The 27,810-nt window shown below is 41.8% G+C and overlaps 1 protein-coding gene and 1 long non-coding RNA gene across 24 annotated transcripts in view; one reads left to right on the plus strand and one right to left on the minus strand.

Annotated features, from left to right (window-relative positions):
• Positions 1–27,810, plus strand: part of TNRC6A (trinucleotide repeat containing adaptor 6A) — a 214,654-nt gene that overhangs the window by 170,526 nt on the left and 16,318 nt on the right. For 7 of the 23 annotated variants that reach the window (XM_077986580.1, XM_077986571.1, XM_077986579.1 and 4 more), the window contains 11 exons: positions 5,667–8,252; positions 11,346–11,521; positions 12,707–12,739; positions 14,270–14,350; positions 14,695–14,746; positions 21,072–21,214; positions 21,909–22,046; positions 23,107–23,235; positions 23,703–23,780; positions 24,072–24,282; positions 26,850–26,981. In XM_077986580.1, the coding sequence (XP_077842706.1) occupies positions 5,667–8,252; positions 11,346–11,521; positions 12,707–12,739; positions 14,270–14,350; positions 14,695–14,746; positions 21,072–21,214; positions 21,909–22,046; positions 23,107–23,235; positions 23,703–23,780; positions 24,072–24,282; positions 26,850–26,981 (3,759 nt within the window). Of the gene's footprint in view, positions 1–5,666; positions 8,253–9,945; positions 10,123–11,345; positions 11,522–12,706; positions 12,740–14,269; positions 14,351–14,694; positions 14,747–21,071; positions 21,215–21,599; positions 21,747–21,908; positions 22,047–23,106; positions 23,236–23,702; positions 23,781–24,071; positions 24,283–26,849; positions 26,982–27,810 lie in introns of all 23 variants that reach the window. The other 16 variants (XM_077986567.1, XM_077986569.1, XM_077986568.1 and 13 more) reach the window with 5 other exon arrangements.
• On the minus strand, positions 19,375–20,815 carry LOC144338142 (uncharacterized). The gene is made up of 2 exons (XR_013411988.1): positions 20,585–20,815; positions 19,375–20,105 (listed from the first exon to the last, which is right to left on the minus strand). It is a non-coding gene; the product is annotated as an uncharacterized LOC144338142 (long non-coding RNA).

Raw genomic sequence — 27,810 nt, forward strand, 5'->3', positions numbered from 1 at the left:
TACTTTGGATTTCAAATATTTCTAAATAACGCGCAACCTTCCAAATCTAAGTTTGCCTACAGCATTGCAGTGTATAAACATTTTGCATTACACTCAGTAAAACTCAGCCGCCCCCTTTCTTCCCACTAGCACAGAGATTTACTATTTCTCATTATTTCCTGGAAGAGCTGAGTGATAATACTCTACTTAATGATGCTTCTCTATGTTTGTCTTCCAGATCATTTACAGCACTGGGTCTTCTTGTGTGTCTATAAGCAAAATAAATTATCTGACTTCTTCCAAATCTGAAATAATCTCTGACTCTGAAACATATTAGTAATGATTTCCTGAGGAGTCCTGTTCTTTTTACCCTTTCTGTTATAATACTGTCTGTTCCCATCCCCTGCAATACATTTTGTTTTTTTTTGTTGTTGTTGTTGTTTTGAGATGGAGTTTCGCTCTTATATAATGCCCAGGCTGGAGTGCAGTGGCATGATCTCGACTCACTGCAACCACCGCCTCCTGGGTCCAAGTGATTCTCCTTCCTCAGCCTCCTGAGTAGCTGGGATTATAGGTGCCTGCTGCATGCCCAGCTAATTTTTATATTTTTAGTAGAGATGGGGTTTCACCCTGTTGGCCAGGCTGGCCCCAGGCTCTTGACCTCAGTTGATCCACCTGCCTCAGCCTCTCAAAGTGCTGAGATTACAGGAGTGAGCCACTGTGCCCAGCCAACACCTTTTATTTATTTTTATTTATTTATTCATTTTGAGACAGACTCTAGCTCTGTCACCTGGGCTGAGTGCAGTGGCATAGTCACAACTCAATACAGCCTCAACCTCCCAGGCTCAAGCGATCCTTCTGCCTCAGCCTCTCAAGGAGCTGGGACTCCAGGTGTATGCCACCACGCCCAGCTGATTTTTTTATTTTTTGTAGAGATGGGGTGTTGCTAGGTTGCCCAGGATGGTCTCACTCCTGGACCCAACCAGTACTGCCGCCTCGGCCTACCAAAGTGCTGGGATTATAGGCATGAGCTAAAATGCCAAACGAATTTTTTTTTCTAAACTAAAACCTTTTTTATAACCCAGAATGCCTTGTAACTCACCATTGGTAACCCAATTTTTAAAATAATCTTTAATTTAGGTTTTGATCAAGTGGCTTCTAGATTAAAAATGGGATTTTAGTTAATAATATTTTAAAAGACAAACTTAGCCACCAAACCAGGTCATGACCAGAATCTGAGAACGTTTTTCACTAACATTAAAGGTGATAGAACTCATTTCCAGAATATATTCAGGTGTTTGCTTTTTTGCTTTACTTTTGATGTATTCTAACATTAACAGTGAAATCTGTCACATATGGTTTATGTATAAAAAATACTTATTCATTGATAGCTTCATGGTTTCGTCTTTTAATGTTTTAATCATTTGGGATTTTTAAAAATATATTATCTCATTTTAAAAAGTTTTCAAGTACTGAATATTCCCTTTCCCCACTGATTTAAAATGCTAATCCTTGAAATAGTATCTTTGACATATACTTGGATCTGTTTCTGGGTTACTTTTTCTGTTCAGTCAAAGTGCTGTCTGGCAGTGCAGTGCTGTTCAACTATTTCCTGATAATGCAGATTCTCTTCTTCACAACCTCTTCTTTTTGAAATCTTTTAGAGGGTTACTCTCCCATTTACTTTACAAGATTTTTAAATCACTTATAATCATTTTTACAGACTCTTGTTAACAATTTCTTATAATTGAATTAAACTTAGAGCATTGTTACATCTTCATATCCAGTAACAAGTGTCTTTACTTTCAAGTGTCTTCTATGGCCTGCAATAAAATATAATCATATACGACTTTAAATATTTTTGCTAGCTTTATTCCAGTTACTTTATGGCTCTTAATGATTAAGATCTTTCCCCATCAACATTTTCTCCTGGATTATTTTTGGCATGTAGAAAGGAAATTGTTTTTTCATGTTGATCTTTTTTACCTCTATTCTATTATCTTTACCTCCCATTTTTGAGTCATATTTTATCAGTTAGTAGTTCTAACACTAGACCGAATAGTAGTATTGATGACAAGTATTTTTGTCTTTTTCTTGTCATTATGGGAATGCTTGTGGTGTTTCACTCTTGAATTCTGGATCCATTTCTTATTTTCCATTTGGGTAGTTTTGTTTTCGATGGCCAATCTTGTTTTCTTACTCCTGCTTTATGAAAGTGGCCCCACACACACACACACACACACACACACTCTCTTATGCATGCAAATAGTGGCAGCAGAAATACGTTTGCAGTGGTCCAGGGAAAGAAAGTGACAAGGGCTGGACTGTCTTAGATTTGGAGAAAAGGTACATAGATTTTGGACTTGATGTTGTTTTGGATGTGCTGTGCACAGGGAGGAATAGAAGATAAATTCTAGGTTTTAGGAAACTTACTGAGATGAGAAAAACTTTTAAAGAAGCAGTTTTTGCCCCCTTTGGGAGGAGAGGAATTTACACTCTGTTGGAGTGTAAATCCAGAATTAGAAGATTCTGCTTTCAGAATATCTGAGGTATCTAAGATAAGGTATCTAAGGTAGAATATTCAGGTATCTAAGTGGAAATTTTAAGTAAGGAAGTTATATGATTTCTCACTTTGTTCTTCATAAGGGAGACGTCGTGGAATGAAAAACATGCTTTGGAGATAGGACTAAAAGATGATAATCCTTAGCATGCATTTATCAGTGATAATAGACCTCATTTATTAAGCACCTAATATGGATCAGATATAGTACAGAGTACCTTTTTTTTTTTTTTTTTTTTTTGAGACAGAGCCATGCTCTATTGCCCAGGCTGGAGTGCAGTGGGGCGATCTTGGCTCACTGCAAGCTCTGCCTCCCAGGTTCACGCCATTGTGCCTCAGCCTCCTGAGTAGCTGGGACTGCAGGCACCCACCACCACACCCGGCTAATTTTTTTGTATTTTTAGTAGAGACGGGGTTTCACCATGTTAGCCAGGATGATTAACATCGCCTGACTTCGTGATCCACCTACCTTGGCCCCCTAAAGTGCTGGGATTATAGGCGTGAGCCACCGCGCCTGGCCAGTACAGTTTTAATAATCCACACCACAGTTGTGTGAGATTGATACTAATACTGTTTCTTTTTTTTTTTTTTTTTTGGAGACAGAGTCTCACTCTGTCGTTAGGCTGGAGTGCAGTGGCACCATCTCGGCTCACTGCAACAACTTCCGCCGCCTCCGCGGTTCAAGCAATTCTCCTGCCTCAGCCTCGCGAGTAGCTGGGACTACAGGGGCCCGCCACTACATCCGGCTCATTTTTTGTAGTTTTAGTAGAGACAGGGTTTCACCATGTTGGCCAGGATGGTCTCGAACTCCAGACCTCGCGATCCACCCACCTTGGCCTCCCAAAGTGCTGGGATTACAGGGGTGAGCCACTGTGCCTGGCCTGGTACTAATACTATTTCTACTTCAGAGATGAAACTAGGCACAGAGATTGAGGATCTTACCGTGGTCACACAGCTAGTAAATGGTAGGAGTGTCTCTTAAACCCACGCATTCTGGCTACCCAATCTGTGCTGTTAATCACTATGTCAGATTGACCCTAACGAGGCACTTATTTGCAGCCAGCACTGAGCTTAATGTTTTACATATGATACAATTAACAAAAGAACCAGGTTAAGAAGTATTGTTTATATTCTGGTTTTGCAGATTTGGTCATACAGAGTTCAGACTTGAATCTGGGTGTCTCTAGAGTCCTGTCTACATTCTTAGGCACCTTGCTTTATGAAGGATTCTGATGAATCCTGCCTTTCTCACTTAATTTTCCATAAATTAACCTGTGAACCTCAGTTTTGTCATCTGCAAGTGAAGGTAATGCCTATCCTCTAGGGTAGCTATAAGGATTCGGTGATAAAAGTGCACAGAAAGTTGTCAGACATAGTCCTGAATGCAAAACATTTGTTGATGGTGCCGGTGCAGATGTTAGTGTGTTGATTTGCTTATACCCAGTGCTGTTACCCTTTATTTCATGAGAAATTCTCCTCATGGGCACTGAAAGATAGCAAATCTTCTTTGGCAGCTTTAGGAATCATTAAAGAAATGATTCTTAAACAGGGAGTGGAAATTAGAGTCATCTATGGAACTTTAAAGTATGTTATTTGATGAATTTATATCATTTCTGGTCTCTCTCCACTCACTTTTCCAGACTCTTTCCAGCTCATCATCTTTTGCTGCTTAATGATTGTGCTTTGAGAGAAAATGATGCAAATTGAATCTGATTTTCCATTTTAGCAAACACCTTAATAGTGACTTCTGTTTATCTCCTAGGCCTACAACCCCTGAAGGTTGGCTCATTAGGTCTGGGACATTGCCTTGAACATGTATATTTAAAAACACTACATGTGATTCTGATTGGTACTTTAGTAGAAAACTGCAATATAACCTGCCCCTCAAGGCAGTCGAAATGCACATGGCTTATGCAGGTTAATGCCTCTGAGGAATGTCTACCTACCAGATCCTTAAACCAAGTGAGAGTTAAGAGTATGGGGAACTATCAGAAGCACTAGAACCACCCTACCTGTGGTAAAATAGCTAGATAGTAATACATAGCAGGAAGTCCAAGATTATAGGATTGTATGACTGGTCATCAAATGGCTCCAGTGTCAGCAGTTGATTTTTTGAGATCATAATAATTCTGTGATCTTCAGCATAACAACCATTACTTTTCTGTCCTTTTATATAAATGTGGTTAGGAAGGTAAGTTAAGAAAATTTTATGAGAGGAAGTTGAACTGAAAATACTGTTACTTGGATGTAATATTTCAGGTTGAAGATGGATACTAATGAAATGGAATGTAATGATAAAAGCTTTCAAATTCTTACCATTCTTAAAAATTTTTATAAACTTGTGGCTGGGTGCAGTGGCTCACGCCTGTAATCCCAGCACTTTGGGAGGCCGAGGCGGGCAGATCACGAGGTCAGGAGATGGAGACCATCCTGGCTAACACGATGAAACCCCGTCTCTACTAAAAATACAAAAAAAAAAAAAATTAGCCAGACGTGATAGCGGCGCCTGTAGTCCCAGCTACTAGGGAGGCTGAGGCAGGAGAATGGCATGAACCCGGGAGGCGGAGCTTGCAGTGAGCCGAGATCGCACCACTGCACTCCAGCCTGGGCACAGAGCGCGACTCCGTCTCAAAAAAAAAAAAAAAAAAAAAAAATTATAAACTTGTTACAATACCCAAAACAGTTGTTTGGAAAAGCTATAGTAGAAAACAGAGGGTAGAAAAATATTTCTGATACATTTTATCAAATTTTGGCTATTCACTTCTCCTTACCCATCTTTCCATGTCAGGCTTCTACGCCTGGGTTGTTCTGTTATCCTAATGTGTAGCTGCCTCCTAGACCTTCTTGACTCCAAAATTCTTTTATTTGCTGATATGTTAACAGTGTATTCATTCAGCAAGTATTTATCAAGGGGCTGTTGTGTCCTCTAGGATCTTAGGATAATATCAGTTGAACATGGAAAGTTGGTGGCTAGAAGATAACCAGTGCCCTTGTAACCATTCTACCGTTGTTAAATTTGAGGAGCCACATTTATTTATAACATATTCGTCATTTTTCTTAAATTTTAGTGTCATTTTGAAATGGCCTAACACTTTTTATAAATAGTTGTACTTCTCCTTTATCCTAGATATAAACCACAGTACTTCAGGATCCCATTATGAAAATTCCCAGCGGGGACTTGTGTCTTCTACAAGCGATTCTAGCACAAACTGTAAGAATGCTGTTGTAAGTGACTTGTCGGAAAAAGAAGCATGGCCCTCAGTCCCTGGCAGTGATCCGGAGTTGGCTTCAGAATGTATGGATGCTGATTCTGCCTCCAGTTCTGAGTCGGAAAGAAACATCACTATCATGGCTTCAGGGAACACAGGTGGTGAAAAAGATGGCCTTCGGAATAGCACTGGACTTGGTTCCCAAAACAAGTTTGTAGTTGGTAGCAGCAGCAATAATGTGGGCCATGGAAGTAGTACTGGGCCATGGGGTTTTTCCCATGGAGCCATAATAAGCACATGTCAGGTCTCTGTGGATGCTCCTGAAAGCAAATCTGAAAGTAGCAACAATAGAATGAATGCTTGGGGCACTGTAAGTTCTTCATCAAATGGAGGGTTAAATCCAAGCACTTTGAATTCAGCTAGCAACCATGGTGCCTGGCCAGTATTAGAGAACAATGGACTTGCCCTAAAAGGGCCTGTAGGGAGTGGTAGTTCTGGCATCAATATTCAGTGCAGTACTATAGGCCAGATGCCTAACAATCAGAGTATTAACTCTAAAGTGAGTGGTGGTTCTACCCATGGTACCTGGGGAAGCCTTCAGGAAACTTGTGAATCTGAAGTAAGTGGTACACAGAAGGTTTCATTCAGTGGTCAACCTCAGAATATTACCACTGAAATGACTGGACCAAATAACACTACTAACTTTATGACCTCTAGTTTACCAAACTCCGGTTCAGTGCAGAATAATGAGCTGCCTAGTAGTAATACGGGGGCCTGGCGTGTGAGCACAATGAATCATCCTCAGATGCAGGCTCCATCAGGTATGAATGGCACTTCCCGTTCTCACCTTAGCAATGGAGAGTCAAAAAGTGGAGGCTCTTATGGTACTACATGGGGTGCCTATGGTTCTAATTACTCTGGAGACAAATGTTCAGGCCCTAATGGCCAAGCTAATGGTGACACTGTGAATGCAACTCTAATGCAGCCTGGCGTAAATGGGCCTATGGGCACTAACTTTCAAGTTAACACAAACAAAGGAGGTGGTGTGTGGGAATCTGGTGCAGCAAATTCCCAGAGTGCATCATGGGGAAGTGGAAATGGCGCGAATTCTGGAGGAAGTCGAAGAGGATGGGGAACCCCTGCACAAAACACTGGCACTAATTTACCCAGCGGTGAGTGGAACAAACTGCCTAGCAATCAGCATTCCAATGACAGTGCAAATGGCAATGGTAAGAAGTTTACAAATGGATGGAAATCTACTGAGGAAGAGGATCAGGGTTCTGCCACATCTCAGACAAATGAGCAAAGCAGTGTGTGGGCCAAAACAGGAGCTACAGTGGAGAGCGATGGTAGTACAGAAAGCACTGGACGCCTTGAGGAAAAAGGAACTGGAGAAAGTCAGAGTAGAGACAGAAGAAAAATTGATCAGCACACATTACTCCAAAGCATTGTAAACAGAACTGACTTAGATCCACGTGTCCTGTCCAACTCTGGTTGGGGACAGACTCCTATTAAGCAGAATACTGCCTGGGATACAGAAACATCACCTAGAGGGGAACGAAAGACTGACAATGGGACAGAGGCCTGGGGAAGCTCTGCAACACAGACTTTTAACTCAGGGGCATGTATAGATAAGACTAGCCCTAATAGTAATGATACCTCATCTGTATCAGGGTGGGGCGATCCCAAACCTGCTCTGAGGTGGGGAGATTCCAAAGGCTCAAACTGCCAGGGGGGGTGGGAAGATGATTCTGCTGCTACAGGAATGGTCAAGAGCAATCAGTGGGGGAATTGCAAAGAGGAGAAGGCTGCATGGAATGACTCGCAAAAGAACAAACAGGGATGGGGTGATGGACAGAAATCAAGCCAAGGGTGGTCTGTTTCTGCCAGTGATAGCTGGGGAGAAACTTCAAGGAGTAACCATTGGGGTGAGGCCAATAAGAAATCCAGCTCAGGAGGTAGTGACAGCGACAGGTCCGTTTCCGGTTGGAACGAACTTGGTAAAACTAGTTCTTTTACTTGGGGAAACAACATAAATCCAAATAATTCATCAGGATGGGATGAATCTTCTAAACCTACTCCTTCCCAGGGATGGGGAGACCCTCCAAAGTCTAATCAGTCTCTAGGTTGGGGAGATTCGTCAAAGCCAGTCAGTTCTCCAGACTGGAACAAGCAACAAGACATTGTTGGATCTTGGGGAATCCCACCAGCTACAGGCAAACCTCCTGGTACAGGCTGGCTGGGGGGACCTATACCAGCCCCAACAAAAGAAGAAGAACCCACAGGCTGGGAGGAACCATCCCCAGAATCTATACGTCGCAAAATGGAGATTGATGATGGAACTTCAGCTTGGGGAGATCCAAGCAAATACAACTACAAAAATGTGAACATGTGGAACAAAAACGTCCCAAATGGCAACAGCCGTTCAGACCAGCAAGCACAGGTACATCAGCTGCTAACGCCTGCAAGTGCCATCTCAAACAAAGAGGCAAGCAGTGGCTCTGGTAAGTTTCTATTTTATGAAATCAAGACTTATTTTAACTTACTGTTATTATAAGATTTGTATAACAAAGTGCTTGGATATGTACACAAAGGCTGTTCCTTACTGTAATCCAGAAGCAGCTTGAAGAAAATTATAGGGGTGATGTTTACCATCAGAGAACAGAGCTCCACTTTTGGCAGTGTTGTTTGAGTCCTGCACACTTCATTCTCTATTAGAAATGCAACAGAAGGTGAATTGGACAAGGGCGGTCAAGTGGAAATGCTGTACACTTCTCTAAGTTGTTTTGAGTTAGTCCTTGTGGTTTTATTATTTGACTAAAATATCTCCAGAAATAAAACAAGTATCTCATAAATACAGTACTATCTAAACATTAGGTACTATATTTGGCTCTAGAAGGGATTTTTTTTAAGTAGGTGAGAAATCCAACTCTACTTAGATACAGTATATATGTTTGTGTATTAAAAATGTTTGATAATACCTTTCTAGTATATCCTTACTTTCCTCTCTTATAATGAACTAATTCCTGTCTCTGCAAATTATCCCAACAACATTTTCATTAAGTGTGATTGGCTACATTGTCTTTGTTAATAAAAGTTTTATTGACTTAATAGTCTCATTGGAAGTGGATATGGGAGTGCTTTCATGAGCTAACTTTTCGGCGCCTAATTTTTTTTTTTTCAGTCTAAGTATAGTTTGTTGTATTTAGGTTTGATTCTTAAAAGGAAGAAGTATGTATCTAAGATGAAGCCTATTGGCTTTTATTTTTTCCTAATGAAACGTTTATGGCTTTGTTTTTGTTGTGGTGGTGGTGTTTTTTTGTTGTTGTTGTTGTTGTTTTTTTTGCTTTGGACAACCTCAGCCTAATACTTCAGATTTTAAAATAAGGATTGTTCAGCATGTGTAAAAAGTAGGTGACCCATTATTGTTAGCTGGGTAGTACATTGTTTTTCCAGTGTATGTGGTGTGGAAGGGGTACACTTGTGCCACAATTTTTTTTTTTTGGGTGGGGGGAGATGGAGTCTTGCTCTGTCACCTAGGCTGGAGTGCAGTGGCATGATCTTGGCTCACTGCAGCCTCCACCTCCCAGGTTCAAGCAATTCTCCTGTCTCAGCTTCCTGAGTAGCTGGGACTACAGGTGTGTGCCACTATGCCCAGCTAATCTTTGTATTTTTAGTAGAGACCAGGTTTTGCCATGTTGCCCAGGCTGGTCTCAAAATCCTGACCTCAGCTGATCCACCTGCCTCGGCCTCCCAGAGTGCTGGGATTACAGGCATCAGCCACTGTACCCAGCTGGTACAAATGTTATACATACACTGTCACCCAGCTTATCACCTGCTCCAATTCACAAGGTTCGGTTTAGAATGACTTGACTTTTTCAGGAATTAAATTGATGCTCAAAGGAGAGTGGTTTCCCATAACTATGCAAAAATCAGCTCTAGGCCTAGAGGGTAATTATGAAAAAAGTTTAAAAAATTCTCACCTTATAGTTATATTAATGGGAAATAGTTTGTCTTTTTTTTTTTTTTTTTTTAAACATAAAACGATGCCATCTTTTTGCCTATCACAGTATCATTATTCTGTACATAAACGTGAGGTTCTTCATCCTTGGTCCCTAAGTATTCTTTATTGTCCCTTATTCCACTGCACCTCCTTACCTTCTATGCTGATGACTTCTTTTCCCACACTTTCTAAAGGCTGGGGTGAGCCCTGGGGGGAGCCTTCTACTCCAGCCACAACTGTGGATAATGGTACTTCAGCATGGGGTAAGCCCATAGACAGTGGTCCCAGCTGGGGGGAACCCATTGCTGCGGCATCCAGCACATCCACGTGGGGCTCCAGCTCTGTTGGTCCACAAGCATTAAGCAAATCTGGTAAGTTATTGACAATGCCTGGTAGCTGTTGTGTAGCAGTGGTGATCACTCACTGACTATAATTAAATAATTAGATAAGGTTTCTGTGTTATTTATAATCTCATAATATGGCACGATAGATGATGTTCAGTATTTTGCTCTTTGATTTTGTAACATGGTTTATTCTCTTTCTGAATTTTCCTCTTTTCTCATATTTCTTAGAATTGTAACTGTTAATTAGCATATACTTTATCAAATCTAAATTATAATTTACCAAATTAAGTTATCTAGGAAGAGTCTACTAGCAACTTTCATGCCATCCAGCCTGAGAGGCTAAATAGTGTAGCCATGAGGACACATATTCAGACTGTCAGATGATTCCCTGAAAGTTACAGACAATTAGCATAGTTCAGAAAAGACCCAAGATTCAAATTAACATTGTCATTATCCTATAGGTTATGTAAAAGATACCCTATAGGAATCCCAAGGGCCATGTGTGAAGATAAGATGCTTTCTGCTTATGACTTTGAAATACTCTTTGGCCATTCTCCCTGAAAATATATACAAAAACTGATTATTTCAAATTTCATTCATCATCTTCGTCCTGTGTGTCACTATGCAGATTATTAAGTGGGTACAAACAAGAGTGCTACCATTGTCCATGTTCAAGAACCATGATTTGTTAAAGGCATGGAGGAGTTTTATTAGATTTTAAAATAAGAATATGTTCTTTTTCTTTTTCTTTTTTTTTTTTTTTTTGAGACGGAGTCTCGCTCTGTTGCCCAAGCTGGAGTGTAGTGGCGCGATCTCGGCTCACTGCAAGCTCTGCCTCCAGGGTTCACGCCATTCTCCTGCCTCAGCCTCCGAACTCCCGAGTAGCTAGGACTACAGGTGCCCGCCACGACGCCCAGCTAATTTTTTGTATTTTTAGTAGAGACAAGGTTTCACCGTGTTAGCCAGGATGGTCTCGATCTCCTGACCTCGTGATCCGCCTGTCTCGGCCTCCCAAAGTGCTGGGATTACAGGCGTGAGCCACCGTGCCCGGCCAAGAATGTATTCTTTTTCGTGGAACTTTTAACTCAGTATAAAACATATATTCCTTCTGTGCAGATGCAGGAAGGGAAATAAGTGTGTGCGTGTGTGTTTTCTTAGGTTCTCTACCCAATTTTTAATGTATGCTTATTCTCCAGAAGGAATTATTTTATTAAAGTATGTTTCTCTTTATATCACAAATCCACAATCAGGGCCAAAATCTATGCAAGATGGCTGGTGTGGTGATGATATGCCATTGCCTGGAAATCGCCCCACTGGCTGGGAAGAGGAAGAGGATGTAGAGATTGGAATGTGGAATAGTAATTCGTCTCAAGAGCTTAACTCATCTTTAAATTGGCCACCATATACAAAGAAAATGTCATCGAAGGTAAACATTTCAAGGGCAAAGCCCTTGAAACTTTAAATTCCAAAGGTAGTTTACCCACAGAAAATTAATTTTTTGCCTGCCCATTTCTGGCAGTCAGTACAGTCCAGGCAGCCCCCACCTTAGGTATAGCCACTTGTATGGGCAGCCACCTAGAGAAACATAAGACCACAGGAACTTCCTTTCTCCCCACTGCTACAGCTTGGGATTTCTCTCCTCCTCCCCCTCCACCAGTGCTGCCTGGGACAACCCCTCATCCTAGGGTGGTGCCTGCAGCGGTGAGGATGAAGAGAAGAGCAAATCTCCATGTTGACTCTTTCCATCCCACTGCCAGGTCATCTCCCATTTCACCTCCTCACCTGGAGTCCCCCACCACCCCCTTACCCAGAGTCACTGTCCTCCTTATTCACCTGTCATCTTTGTCCCTATCCCATCCCAAAAGGTCCTGTGACAGAAATCCCTAGGAATGATCTGAGCTTGATTTGGCTTTTATATGTGGACAAATCATATTCCTAAAGCTGGCTGTACATCGGAATCCCATGGCATTTGTTAAAAGTGCAGCTTCCCATACCTCAGGTCTACTGAAGTTTTGGAAATTGGACCAGGTTTCTTACCCTAAAGAAACTCCCCAAATGTCTCTGATGCAGAGCCAGGTTTGGGAAGCACTGATTTAGAGCACTGGTTCGTAAGAGGTGGCACTGGGGGCTGGCGTCAGGTCTTCCTGGGGACGACCATTTTCAAAATAGGTGCCCAGTCTCCCAGGTGGTTCTGACATAACATCCTATCCCACCCAACTTGAGAATGATTACCTTTTGAGAGACCTTAGAAGGCAAATACCAGTGGATAGTTGGACTAGGTAACTGCCAAGGTTCCTCACTTTTAATCCTGGGATTCTAAGTCTAGGACCTGCCATTTTCATTTTTAAAATTTTTCATGTGGCTGAATTTGCCTATTGCCTTGCCATATAGCTTATGAAATGCTTTTACATGTTTTACATAAGTCATTTGATCCTCACAACCTTCTAAGATAGGATACTAATGAGGAATTTGAGACTGGAAAAGGTGGTGACTTGCCCAAAGTTGCAATAACTAGTGACAGAGTAAGGACTTAAGTTTAGGTCTTCCAATTCCAAACCCTGTGTTCTTCCCACTGGACCATGCTGTTTTGTGACTTTGTCTTTCCTTACAGGGTCTGAGTGGCAAAAAAAGGAGAAGGGAAAGGGTGTGTAGCCTTTTTACTCTTTCTCCTTTGTTTCTACTAGTAAAAATCTTTAGAAAGCAACTGCAAACATTTATTTAGCCTCTGCTGTGTGCCAGGTACTGTGCTTGGTGCTGGGGATTCAAATACACTAAGATATGAGCTTCACCTTTCGGGAGCTCACAGTCTAGTACGGGGCATTAGGAGAGCTTCATAGAAGTGTCAGCTTGAATTTGGAAGATGCTTGGGATGGGATGTGTTAAGGAAGATAGTAGCCCAACATAACTAAAATGTAGAATTTTTAGGAAGAAGTGACAAGAGATCTGGCTCTGTAGTTAAGGCAGATTGTAGTGTCTTCAATAGCATGCCAAGAATTTGAACTTTATTTTGTGTAAAATATGGAACCAATGAAATTGAGTAGAAAACAACATCAGTGGGGTTTTTTAATTATTAATTTTAGTCAATGATAGTATGAAATATAAATTGGCACAGAGGGGAGACCACAGTTAGGGATCTCAGGGAGCATCTGTGTTAATTCAAGCTAGAAAGGAAGGCTTGAGTTGGGAAATGAGACTGGATATATAGTGGAAGGGACTAATTTGAGAGGCATTTCAGTCAGAATAGAAAGGACAGAAGAACTTGGCAACTAGTTAGGTATGGGGATGGATGGGGTGAAAGGAAAAGGGATCAAAGCCAACTTCAGAATCTGCGGAGAGAGTTAGGTGCTTGCTTCAGAGACCTGCATTTGGGGGGAAGTTGTGAAGCTGTGTTCTGTTTCACAGTCAGAAGGAATAGACAGTAGCAATGGGAAAGGGTGATGAAGGCAACAGACTGAGGATGGTTCTGTGAGACCACAATGAGAGACATAGGTCTCTATGGCTTCCAGCCTCCTTGTCTACCAGACTGCTAATCACAGACCCTTCATCCTCTTAACTCAGGTCTCAGTGGAGTTTCTATACCACTCATACCCCAACCAGCTGCAGAGAGCCAGCCAGCCCTAAGCAGGAGGAATCCCAGGTTCAATTCTGCTAGAGATGTTGTGTTCTTGGCAACACAAATTGAAATTTTAAAATACTTTTCCTGTGGAAAACATGGTGTGTTTTCAGTAGGATGCACATAGCATAATTAAATTATGGGTTAAATTGGCTTCTTTGGACTAACCTGAGGACCTAGTCACTATTTTTTTACTTTGGTTTGGAGTGAGAATTCCAGAAATCTAAATTATAACTACTCTTACAGTTCTCCACTACTCAGAGGCCCTGTTTTCATATTTTTGGGTCATCGAGGCCTTTTGCTTCTGTCATTTCCTTCTGACTGCTTGCCTTTAGAGATTTCTCTGTACATTACAGCTATACCAGAGGACTGGAGCAAAGGAAGTTGAAAATCAAATAAGTTGATTTTTAATTATTAACAACTCTGATAAGAGTTGATTGGAGGAGAAATTATTGGCTAAAAATGAGAATTGGGGATTGTCTTAAGTTTTATTAATCCGTCACTATACCCAGATAAACAGAGATGGCCATGGCATCTTTTCTACTCTTTTATTTTACAAAGGGAATGATGAAAGGTGGAAACAAACAAGAAGAAGCGTGGATAAATCCATTTGTTAAACAGTTTTCAAATATCAGTTTTTCGGTAAGTATGTTTTTTTAGCAGCTCCTTCCTCTTTTAATGGTGCTCCATGGTTTATCTCGATTTCACTCTTTTCAAGAATTATTTTTCATCTTCGAGTCCTTAGGAATGTGCTTGATGTTGGAGTAAAATTGGCCTCCAAACCTTTATTTTTATGGTTTTAGCTAAGAACTTCAATCACATGTTTTATTTTAAAACATTTAAAAAATTACGTTAGGCAATGAAAAATGAAGCTTTATGATCCACTTGAATTTTTCAGATAATGAAATACAGTAAAATTCTTCATTTTTTATTTGTTTTCATTGATAAATTAAGGTCTGCTAACATGCTGCATTTTCTTTCTTTAGAGAGACTCACCAGAGGAAAATGTACAAAGCAATAAAATGGACCTTTCTGGAGGTAAGAGAAAATTAAATCTGTTTATATTCCTTATTGAGGGACAAGCACATCCGTGACATGATTCTGCTGAAAGAGCCCTGACGTAGATCAGGATGGTGGGGAGGCCGTGCTCTCCAATAGACGTATACATGCTGTGGTTAAATGAGTGCGTGTGCCTTGGAAGTGCAGACCACTGTGCACATCAGTGGTGTTATTAGTCTGATTACGGTGGTGTTATTAGTCTGATTACTTTACACATAATCCTGCCAAGAGGGAGTTACTCAGATTGGAGGGTATAGTCTTCTTGATGAAGGAACAGCATGTAGAAGGGCCTAGACGTATGACAGACTCTTAAAACTATACTGGAGGAATGGTAAGTAGTTCCATAGAACAAGTGAAGAAAAACAGTTTTGGTGGGGGCAGCCGTGGTGGTGGTGGTGAAAGATCACCTGGATAAAGATGCTAGAAAACCAGGTTGGTGCTAAGTCATGAGGAGCTTGGGAATTTGAACTTCATTCTTAAAATATGAGATTAAAGTGAAGCAGGGTAATGACATGGTTTGGACTTATGTTTTAGAAAAATCATCTTGGTTATAGATTGAAAATATCTTAGGATAGAAAACATTGGCAGCAGGAGATAGAGAAAAGATACTAAAGATAGCAAAACCAGGTAGATACTTGCTGCAGTAGCCAGTAATTATTTTCAAAGCTCCAAACCAAGAGAGTAGATGCAAATGATCTTAATTCCATGGAGACATAGGAATTGGAATCAATAAAAGTTGATAACCAGTTTGAACCAATTTGTTAGGCAGGTTGAGGGAGAGATTGTGATGAAAACTTACCTGGATGGTTTAATAGATGGTAGTGCTATTGTGTTAATCAGAGTCCAGTCAGAAGAAACTATGCAGTAATTTGCTAACAGGAAAAATGTAATATACAAGACCTTAACAAGGAATTGGAGTAGCAGTAGCAGATACAAGGGGAAGTCACTCAGTGAGGACTGACGTAGCATGCCCAAGAAAGAGCCGCCTTCCTCTCACTGTGGTGCCATGTCAGCAGGAGTGCAGGAGATCCACCCTCTAAGGTACCAGTGAAGGCAGGGCACAGGAGCGGTGTCTCATGGGAGGCACTCGCTACGGAGCTACCAGAGGGCATGCTGATAGATGCTGCCAGCCACTGGTGAGTTGAGCATTGTAGGTGCTGGCAAAGCTGCCGTGCTGCAGGAGAGAGCAGACCAGAACTAGGAAACCAAATGTCTCCTCTTGCACCTTCTACTTAAAAAAGGTCAGTGCTAGCTGGCAAAGGAAAAAAATCTGTAAAGGGCCTAAGTCCCTTTTTTTTCACAGAGCAATCAAAAAGGGTGAAATTGGAGCTAGAGGAAATAAGTCAGTAATCAGCACAGTTCATCCCAACCCTTTGACTGCTCACCTTCCATATGTACTCTTCTACACACATTTGTCCAGTACAGTGGCAATGCAACTCTGCATTTCTGCTTAACAAGATATAGCTTTCTTTCTTACAAGTGAAGAAGTGTTCATCCTCTCTCTAAACTGACGAGATGAACAGCCCCAAGGGTCATTGTATTCATCACTGGCTATATAATCACCCCGGAAATTCAGTCACAGTTTGTTACCTAAAGACTAAATAATAAAATTTAACATCTAATAACTTGTGAATAAGGTAAAAGCAGGAAAGAAAATACTTGGCCTATACAAATTAACACATCCATATGACAAACAATAGGAAAATATGCAAATCTACTACCATTGTTATTTCTGTAATTGCTCGTAAGCCATCATTGGTATCTGTGCCTTCCTCCCTTCACTGCGTATTCTGTACTTACCTCACTTTCAGGTTGAACCTCAGCTGCTCTTGGTTCTTTAGCTGCTGGAGTTAAGTAACCCAAACCTTCATTCCCAAAGAATCTGAGCCCCCAGTTGTCCTTGCCTTTTATGGTTACCGTTGTTTTTCATTGGCCGTCACTACTTGGTATGGATATACTGAGAAGCTTCCCAGAGAATCCCCTGGATTCCAGACAGTCTTCACTGCCTTCATTTTGTAATCACATCAGTTACCCCAGCCAGTAGACTCGTTTTTTGTATGTTTGTTGGTTTGTTTGTTTTTTGCCTGCTAGTTCATATCTCAAGGAGTGCAAAATGTCCCTGTAGCAGTCTTCATCTTCCAGGGCAGTGGAACCATTGTTGTGGTTTTTGCTGGAAGCATTTTCTCTCTCAAGGACTAAGTTCTCTAAATCAGCAGTTGTCAGAACAGGAAAGGAGTGTTCTGTGAGTGGCCCATTAGGTATAATTGTGAGAGAAGCTGCTCCCACTTTCACCTTTTGATTCTCAAGACCTACAAATTCTGGTAGTTGGGGAGACACATACTGCATCCTCCTAAGACAGATGCCCACCCTTTTAGTATGTTGTCTCCCAACTTGCTTTGTAACTGATTCTTTAGTAAGCCTGTTAATTTGATTAGCTACTTTCAGGCAATGGCATATATGTTAAGACCAGTTAATTCCATGGGCATGAACACAGTCCTGTATTTCCTCTGCTGTGACATGAGTTTCTTGGTAAGACATGATGACTGTGAGGAGTGCCACGATAGTGGAGAAGGTATTCTGTGAGGCTGTGGATGACAGAAGCTTTACAGGCAAGAAAAATCCATGTCCAGAATGTGAGCCTCTTCCTGTTAGTACAAGTTTCTGCCTCCTTCATGGCTCACTGCATGGTGCAGAAGTTGCTATGGTGTCATGCTGGTGGAACTTGTGGGAAATATGCCCTCTAGGCTGCTGGGAAAAGGCATTCATGGAGAGGTGTCTCATGGGAGACACTGCAGCACAACTGTGATGTGAGAGGGAGGGGAATGCTGGGAATGCTGGGAGAAGCTCCCACTGAGTGCTGCTGACCCACCAGGCAATGGAGAAGCTGCAAAGGCTGCTCATGCCTACCAAGAGCACATGCTGGCCCAGGAAGCAACACCCTTCCTCTTGCCCTGTCTCTCCAGCGCCCTCTTCTGACAAAGCCTCAGTACCAGCTGGCTAAGGAAAAAATTGTAAAGGGTCCAGATATATTTTCATAGAGCAGTCAAAAGGGTGAATTTGGAGCTGAGAGACAATAAATCAATAAATGGTCGTTATTTGAGGTGAGAAATACAGGAATAGCAGGCTTGATAGATACTAAGTTTGAAGGTGCCCTGAAAACTATCTGATATTACGTCCAGTAGACAGTCGAAAATCCGGATGTGAAGCTCAGAATAGATGGGGCTGGAGATATGAAGTGTAATTAATTAGATGTGGATAATAGTGAAAGCTATAGGAATAGTTTGACTAGAGAGAGTTGGAGGATAATGGACCGAAGACAGTGCTGGGAAATAATGATATTTAGGGGAGTGATCCTGAGCAGAAGTGGGACAAGTTAGAGTAGAATAATTTTTCAGACTCCAAGTGAGTACAGAGTTTTGAAAAGAGAAAACTGGTTGTCAGGGAATGGATTTGACAATGGAGCTCGGGGGTAGTCATTGGTAACTAATGGACCTTACTAGAGGACTGGTGGACTAAGGGGAGATTGCCACATTTGACATTTTCTTTTTAAAGGGATGCAGAAGCGTTGGGGAATGGTGTATTTTTTTTGTTTTGTTTTTTTGTTTTGTTTTGTTTTGAGATGGAGTGTTGCACTGTCATCCAGGCTGGAGTCTTGTGGCGCGATCTCGGCTCACTGCAACCTCTGCCTCCCGGGTTCAAGCGATTCTTCTGCCTCTGCCTCCTGATTAGCTGGGATTATAGGCACCCGCCACCGCGCCTAGCTAATTTTTTGTATTTTTAGTAGAGACGGGGTTTCACCATGTTGGCAGACTGGTCGCGAACACCTGCCCACCTCGGCCTCCCAAAACGCTGAGATTACAAGTGTGAGCCACCATGCTCAGCCACTATTAGTCTTTCAAAAGATAATTGCATAGGCAAAAATAATGTGAATTATCAAGAAGGAACAGCTTGGAGAGAGACTTAGGAGAACTGGTTGGAATTGGTTACAGGATTAGATGGAGAGAGTGGGGGAAAGAGTTCACAATGGCTAGCTTGGGTGTTATCAGTGAATTATGACATCTTAACAGGGAGAGAGAACGGAGGAGGGAGCTGTGGTAAGGATTATTGACATTCAGGAGAGGGCTCTTAAACAAGTGTGAAAGGTGGACTTTTCAGATACCAGATTCATGACTGGAACAGTACTTTTTAGCTACTTTAAGAATTATTTTCCTTCTCTTAAAATGTTTTCCTTTTCCACTTACCTGGAATGAGAGTAGTAAAGGTAAGTATTATGGTGGTGGCAGACGTCTCAAAGAACAGCAGTTGCAGAGAAATGATGGATGAGATTTGCGGATTGAGAAAACGTTGAGAATGAGAAATAGGGAGATGAAAACCTGTGTTAACAGTGACAATGAGGCCGGGCACAGTGGCTCATGCCTGTGATCCCAGCACTTCATGAGGCCGAGGTGGACAGATTACTTGAGGTCAGGAGTTGGAGACCCCTCGGGCAACATGGTGAAGCCTTGTCTCTACAAAAAATAAAAAAATTAGCTGGGCGTGGTGGTGCATGCCACTAGGCCCAGCTACTCGGGAGGCTGAGGTGAGAGGATCGCTTGGGCCGGGGAGGCACAGGCTGCAGTGAGCCAAGATTGTGCCACTACGCTCCAGCCTGGGCAATAGAGCCACACACTGTCTCAAAAAAAAAAAAAAAAAAAAAAGTGACAGTGGGACATCAAAGTGGATATGGCAGTCAGGTAAAAATGTGGGACTGAGCTCAGTTGTGAAGTCTAAGCTACACGTTTATATTTGGGCATCACTTGAATGGGAGTGACTGCTGATACCTTGATAGTGAATGAAGTCTAAGGAAAGCAAGTTTACAGAGAGAGTCAAAAGACTGAGACCCTGAGTCTACTGTGTCGGCCTCAGAGTATTCCAGCATTGAAGAAGCACCCAAGGTGAGCTCAGCATGGATAGAGGAAGAGAAACCAGAATGGGCAGATGGTGAGGATGGGTAGTAGAGAACATTGTCCACTTTTGAAAGATTTGTTGAAATAGAACAGTAGCTTTTGGGCTGGAGCTGGCTATGTCCAGCAAAGAAGATTTTGCAGGAAAAAAGTTTCCATGAGAGGATTCATGTTTTATTGCATAGCAGTCAGAATGAGGAGAGGAGCAGGCAGAGCAAAGCCTAAGAGAGGGGAAGATGTTACCCTGTCTGGCGTCCAATTTCCTCATCTGCTAAACGGGCGATAACAGTATAGTTACACGCATTAAATTAGTACACATAAAGCACTTATAGGCCGGGCGCGGTGGCTCACACTTGTAAACCCAGCACTTTGGGAGGCCAAGGCAGGCAGATCACCTGAGGTCAGGAGTTTGAGACCAGCCTGGCCAACATGGTGAAACCCCGTCTCTACTGAAAAGACAAAAATTAGCTGGGCGTGGTGGGGGGTACCTGTAGTCCCAGCTGCTCGGGAGGCTGAGGCAGGAGAATTGCTTGAACCCGGGAGGCAGAGGTTCCAGTGAGCCGAGATCACGCCACTGCACTCCAGCCTGGGTGACAGAGTGAGACCCCTTCTCAAAAAAAAAAAAAAAAAGCGCTTACAATGAGGACTGACATAAAGCAAGCATTTATTAAATGGTGGTTTATCACAGTGGGTGCTGATTGTTTTTATTACTTGTTAATGGAAACTTACCTGTATTATAAAACTCAGCAGATTAGAGATGGCTAAAGTTGTCTTAAGTTATGTAGCCTAAGAGTCCTTTTAAAACGAGTCCAGGCCCGGTGGCTCATACCTGTAATCCTAGCACTTCCTCGGGAGGCCGAGGCAGCTGGATCACTTGAGGTCAGGAGTTCAAGACCAACCTGGGCAACAGGGAGAAACCTACGTCTCTACTAATAATACAAAAATTAGCCGGGTGTGGTGGTACACTCCTGTAATCCCAGCTACTTGAGAGGCTGAGGCATGAGAATCGCTTGAATCTGGGAGGTGGAGGTTACAGTGAGCCGAGATCCCACCACTGTACTCCAGCCTGGGCCATAGAGTGAGACACTATCAAAAAAAAAAAAAAGGGAGGTTATCAGCCAGCCACCTTCTGTTTACTAGTCTATTTCAAGTTAATTATTTCAATAAAATAACAGTATCTCCTAATTGCGACTTTACTTGTGAGGAATGCAAAATTTATGAAATACAGGTGTGTTTTTCACATATCTTTGTCTTGGCTGAAGTCATTTCAGCCAAGTGAGTGTTTTGCTTTTGTTGTAAATTTATCTGAAACCAATTGGGTTGTCTTCCTGTTTGATAACATAGTCTCCTGCATTTATTAGGAATGTTACAAGACAAACGAATGGAGATAGATAAACATAGCCTAAATATTGGTGATTACAATCGAACGGTCGGGAAAGGCCCTGGTTCTCGGCCTCAGATTTCCAAAGAGTCTTCCATGGAGCGCAATCCTTATTTTGATAAGGTAAGGTGTTTTACTTTTACCTCTGACTTGATAAACCAGTACACTTAATAGCATAATTTTCACACTAATATTTTAAAACATTTTTTATAATATAAAGTGTTGCAATCCAGTACCAAATCTTATTACTGGATTTTGAAGTTCACTGTCTTTTTATGTCTCAATTTAGCATAGAGGTTGCATTTATATTTTTCTTCTTAATCCCATGAAATATGTTTGGCTCTTTTTGTGTGCTCTAGAATTAACACTAATTTGATCTCTTCTGTTTTCTACCTGTTTCCTGTTGATGCTGGAATGTCATGTGACTTCTCTTCTGTTCCTGCAATGATTTCTCCCTTCCACTTGTTTGCTTGGCTGGTGTTGCACATCTTTCTGTCTGTCCAATCAGGATGGCATTGTAGCAGATGAATCCCAAAACATGCAGTTTATGTCCAGTCAAAGCATGAAGCTTCCCCCTTCAAATAGTGCACTACCTAACCAGGCCCTTGGCTCCATAGCAGGGCTGGGTATGCAAAACTTGAATTCTGTTAGACAGGTAAGTCCAGATGTGTATTTTAGGCTCTCAGTTGAATGATTTGTATTAGTAATAAGATCTCTCTTACATGTAGTTACTGTGTTTAAATCATAGTACAATGTGGCAATGAGATGTTTGTCCCTAAAGAATCCCACTGTTACTTGTTGCTGTTTGTTTTTGTAGAATGGCAATCCCAGTATGTTTGGTGTTGGAAACACAGCAGCACAACCCCGGGGCATGCAGCAGCCTCCAGCACAACCTCTTAGTTCATCTCAGCCTAATCTCCGTGCTCAAGTGCCTCCTCCATTACTCTCCCCTCAGGTAAATAAGCTTTCCTTACGTTCTCCTGTTTACCTGCAAAAAGGATCTTGCGTGATTTTATGTTTGAATGAAATGGCTAACTAATCATTATCATGTTTATTGGCATCTTCAAGATTTAGCTAGTTCTGAATTAACTATTACAAAAGGTTGTATTAAGGATAAGTCGGCCGGGCGCGGTGGCTCAAGCCTGTAATCCCAGCACTTTGGGAGGCCGAGGCGGGCGGATCACAAGGTCAGGAGATCGAGACCACAGTGAAACCCCGTCTCTACTAAAAATACAAAAAATTAGCCGGGCGCGGTGGCGGGCGCCTGTAGTCCTAGCTACTCAGGAGGCTGAGGCAGGAGAATGGCGTGAACCCAGGAGGCGGAGCTTGCAGTGAGCCGAGATCGCGCCACTGCACTCCAGCCTGGGCAACAGCGTGAGACTCCGTCTCAAAAAAAAAAAAAAAAAAAAAGGATAAGTCGGCTGGGCGCGGTGGCTCAAGCCTGTAATCCCAGCACTTTGGGAGGCTGAGATGGGCAGATCACGAGGTCAGGAGATCAAGACCATCCTGGCTAACACGGTGAAACCCCGTCTCTACTAAAAAAAAAAAAAAATACAAAAAACTAGCTGGGCGAGGTGGCGGGCGCCTGTAGTCCCAGCTACTCAGGAGGCTGAGGCAGGAGAATGGCGGGAACCCGGGAGGCGGAGCTTGCAGTGAGCTGAGATCCGGCCACTGCACTCCAGCCTGGGCGACAGAGTGAGACTCTGTCTCAAAAAAAAAAAAAAAGGATAAGTCAAGGATAATTTAAATCTAAAATTTACCATTTTCTTCTATAAAACATTCTTGAGGACAAAAGCAAAGTAAAATTGGCTAGTTTAAGATGCATCTCTGTCATCTTTTACCTAACCCACGGAAAAGTACAAGTGGTCAGTGAGTAAGGCAGAGACAAAGACTATGAAGCCAATGAATAGTCCACAGATTTAACTGCTCTATTATTGACAGCTTAAAACACACAGTACATGTAGCGAGTGGGAGTTACTTTATCAAGATCATTAACTTACCATTGTGATCCTAAGGTTCCAGTTTCATTGCTGAAGTATGCACCAAACAACGGTGGCCTGAATCCACTCTTTGGCCCTCAACAGGTAGCCATGCTGAACCAGCTATCCCAGCTAAACCAGCTTTCTCAGATCTCCCAATTACAGGTAAGCAGAGTCATAGTCTTTCTTAGTACATATTTATGGAGTATCTACTGTATACCAAACACTAGATTCTGTGCAGGATATAGTGCACTAAACAAAACAGGCGTAGTCATAGCTCTCATGGAGCTTACAGTCTGTCGGGGAGGACAGATCATGAACATCTGTGAAGAATGTTTTGAAGAAGTGCAAAATGCTGTGAGAGGAGGCCTCAGCCAAGTCTGGGGTGCTAGTGAGAGTCGGATGTTTAGGAAAAGTTTCTCTGATTGAAGTGGAAGTTTAGATTGAACTAAAAACTGAATTTCAGCAGTGACTAGAAGCCAGAGAGTCCAAGGAAGGGACTGTTAGGCTAGACATGTTGGCATTGGCTAGATCACATCACGCCTCTGTAGGTCCATCTGCTGTCGTCATTTGGAAGCACACGACTTTGTAATGGTATGATAGTAACAACCTTCTCGCCATCTTTCCTCTAGCGATTGTTAGCGCAGCAGCAAAGGGCGCAGAATCAGAGAAGCGTGCCTTCTGGGAACCGGCCGCAGCAAGACCAGCAGGTAGAGCCAGCCCTCCAACTCGTGGTGCTGTCTTTGTGTTAATAAACTCTGCTTATCTCCATTCTAGCAAGAGATTCAGAAGTGTCTTTCTTAAAACAGTCTTACTAAGATATAATGAAGTATGTTGTGCATTAAGTCTGCTGGTTGCCCATGAGTTATGTGAACATTATACAGTGATTATTCACCTTTCTGCTGTGAAGAAAGTGAATTCAAAAGTGAAGAGGAAATATGTAGTTTTCTGTAAAGACTTTTTCCCCCAATAATTTTTTCCAATCATTTCATTGTTTTAAGGGTCGACCTCTTAGCGTGCAGCAGCAAATGATGCAACAATCTCGTCAACTTGATCCAAACCTGTTGGTGAAGCAGCAGACTCCACCATCTCAGCAGCAGCCACTCCATCAGCCAGCCATGAAGTCTTTCCTTGACAATGTCATGCCCCACACTACACCTGAGCTGCAAAAAGGGCCATCACCAATAAATGCTTTCAGCAACTTCCCTATAGGTGGGTTTCTCCTTGGTCCAAGCACTGGACTGATGCTTGGGTATCACAGGCATGCCTCCTTCACACGTACCCTTACAGCTCTGTTCCTTCGTGAAAGCTACATTGATCTCTTAGCTGTTCCCTCTCAGAGAGTTGCCATCCCCTCTCCTAGTTTTAACCTGCTCCATGTTCAGGGAAGTTCTCTCTCCATTCAAGAAAATCACACTGTTTGCTTCTTTTTTTTTATTTTTTATTTTTTTTTATTTTTACAGACAGTGTCTTGCTCTGTCCCCCAGACTGGAGTGCAGTGGTGAGATCTCGGCTCACTGCAACCTCTGCCTCCTGGGTTCAAGCCATTCTCACGCCTCAGCCTCCCAAGTAGCTGGGATTACAGGCGCGCACCACCACGCCCAGCTAATTTTTGTATTTCTAGTAGAGTTGGGGTTTCACCATGTTGGCCAGGCTTGTCTGGAACTCCTAACCTCAGGTGATCTGCCTGCCTTGGCCTCCCAAAGTGCTGGGATTACAGGCATGAGCCACCGTGCCCAGCCTTGAAAATCACACTATTTCAAAAACTCCACACTCATTTAAAGTGCATTAGAATAAAGGAAACATTTCACTTTTTAAAGGACTAGTTGTCTTAATCGTAGGATATTAAGGGTGAGAAGGCTGATATTCTTATTAGAAACAGTACACCAGAGAATTTTTGAGCAGTGCTGTTTTGGTGAAACAGCTGGGAAGGGTCACAGTCACATTTGCTAGCTCTCAGAACTTGAAGTTTTAACTGTTGTCTGTGTATAAATGATTACTGATATAAATAAGAAAATGGAGGTAAGAAAGGGGATTGCCTTTCTTATACGTGCAACTCCCCACCCCCACCCACTCCTTTTTTTCTATGTTACCTCCAGGCTTTTATTCACTGGATGGAGATTTTGGGCTTACATGTTTTCTCTTTCCTCGGTCTCTTTTTCTCTTGTGCCCTTGATTATATTTTGACCCTTGATTGATCATGCCCTGTTCATTTTGCTATTTTTCTCTCTCTTTTCCCATACAGTGGTTTCTTGTAAACCAGCTTTGTTGGTTGTTAGCCAGAGTATTTGAAGACCATCAGTTAACTAGCGTGTTCTGGGCTGTGGGCAGAGGCTGGGGCATGCTGTTGCCCCTGCTGCTGCCTCACTCTGTGACTGAACTGGTTTGGCTCATCCCGGTATTACCACAGAATCTCACCTGGGACATAAATTGCACTTTGAGTCCTTAGGATTGTTAGTAATCTCTGTGCATTTCCAAAAACAGTTCCCTTGTCAGTTACTACTGTGGGTGAATACTCTAGAAGCCATTTATTGGTGGCCAGGTGATGTCAGAGACAACAGTTAGTACTAAAAGAATTGATACCCAAGTACAGGGAGAAGTTTCTGTCTCACCAGTAAAGGGAACTGGCTCTTCCTATTTGACTATACACTTGACATATAAATTGGACCATGTGAATTCTAAGTATAGGATTTCCTGCCCTGGCCGGCTTTTCAGTGAGGGATACTTCTTGATTAAGAAAGTCTGCTTAGCCCATGCAAACACCAATACAGTTATCTAAGTTGAGCAACAGGCTATGGCCTGTTGGCCTAATTTGGCCCACTGCCTGCTATTGTAAGGTTTTGTTGGACACAGCCACATTTTCTCTAACATGGGGTCTGTGGCTGCTTTTGTGCTGCACCAGCAGAGTTGCATGGAGACACCGGGACCATGTGGCCCACAGAGCCTGAGATACCGGCTAAACCTCTGCAGAAAAAAATTGTCAACTCCTGATCTGATCGATGGGTCCAAGAGTAGCAAATTTAATTGCTCTCTGCAAAAATAGGTATAGTATTAGAGAATTCATATTATTAAAGTTTTCAGGTTTGACAGACCTTAACATCACATGGACTCATCAGACCAGAGAATTTAAAACAATTTAATTTGGAACTTTAGAATAAGAACCTCCTGGGAATTTGTGAAATAGAGATTCTGGCTCCCACTGGAAAGTCTTCATTTTTAAATAAGCATTTTAGGTGATTCTAATATTAATAGTCCCTAGATTACTATTTTAAGAAAAACTAGCTTAATAGTTTTCTAACCACTGTATCTCAGGTTGAAATTTCCATTGTTGTTCCAAGAGAGTATCCAAGTCTGAGGGGCCTCATCAGCAAAGGTCAAGTAAATTGTGCCTTAAGATATATCAGTCCCCCACTTAGGTGTAATTGCTAGTGCAGGACGTTTTTACTTTAGAATTTGCAAGCAAAAGATAGCAACTGAAAGTGACCACAGATCTTCATGCATGGTACACTTGGGAAATAGCTAAACAGATACATTTTATTCCAAGTAAGCTTACCCATCTGGCTTCCTTAAAACTTTTCTCCCTCTTATTTTGCCAAGGAGTTTTAAAATCATGAAAATTTTATGGAGAAATATTTTCTACATATAACTAAATTATAGTATTAACAGTTATATGGTTTGAAAACATTAGTTACATGTTTTTCTAGGAAATAAAAGTTGTGCTACTAGAAAGAAAATGTGCTGTATTTTCTAAGGTTTTGTTTTGTTTTTTAATTTTTCAGGCTTGAACTCAAACTTGAATGTAAATATGGATATGAACAGTATTAAAGAGCCACAGTCAAGACTAAGGAAATGGACGACAGTGGACAGCATTTCTGTGAACACATCTTTGGATCAAAACTCCAGCAAACATGGTACAAAAGATTGTTACATCTTACCCAAAAAAACAAAAAGCACACCTGCAGAATACTAGATTTAGGCCTTTATTTTAAATATGTTTTCAAAGCCAAATTATCTTAGAACTTTTCCTCATTTAAAGAAAGTTATTATTAAGTCTTAGTTAAAATAAGAGACTTTCAGATGAAAAGCAAAATTTACCTCTACTCTGTTTTATAAAGGAGAGATCAGATGATGCATTTTTAAAAATTATTTTCCCTTTGGCTTTTTACATTTTTCTAAGTGATTTTATTCTTATATTACTACACTTACTAACTTTTACTGGATTTAATTTGATATATATCTTAGTAGTACATTTAAAACTTCTATCAGAGTCCCATTCCGTCACCCAGGCTGGAATGCAGTGGTGTGATCTCAGCTCACTGAAACCTGTGCTCCCGGATTCAAGCAGTTCTCCTGCCTCAGCTTCTGGAGTAACTGGAACTACAGGCCTGAGCCACCAAGCCTGGCTAATTTTTGTGTTTTTAGTAGAGACAGGGTTTCATTGTGTTGGCCCAGCTGGTCTCAAACTTCTGACCTCAGGTGATCTACCCGCCTTGCTCTCACAAAGTGCTGCAATTACAGGCGTGAACTACTGCACCTGGCCCATAAATTTTATTTCTATCAATTCCTTACATACGGACAAATTTTCTTTATATATCTTATTGCTGTGTGTAAGTCATTGATTTAACAGTATTGTCTTTTCAGCAATTACATTTTTTTTTTAGAAATGCCATTTTCATCTTATTTAGTATTATCCATTCACCCAGCAAATATTAATCGATTTCTTCTGCTTTCCAAGGCTGT

This window comes from Macaca mulatta, chromosome 20 (genome assembly GCF_049350105.2).
Source record: "Macaca mulatta isolate MMU2019108-1 chromosome 20, T2T-MMU8v2.0, whole genome shotgun sequence".
Taxonomy (NCBI): Eukaryota; Metazoa; Chordata; class Mammalia; order Primates; family Cercopithecidae; genus Macaca; species Macaca mulatta.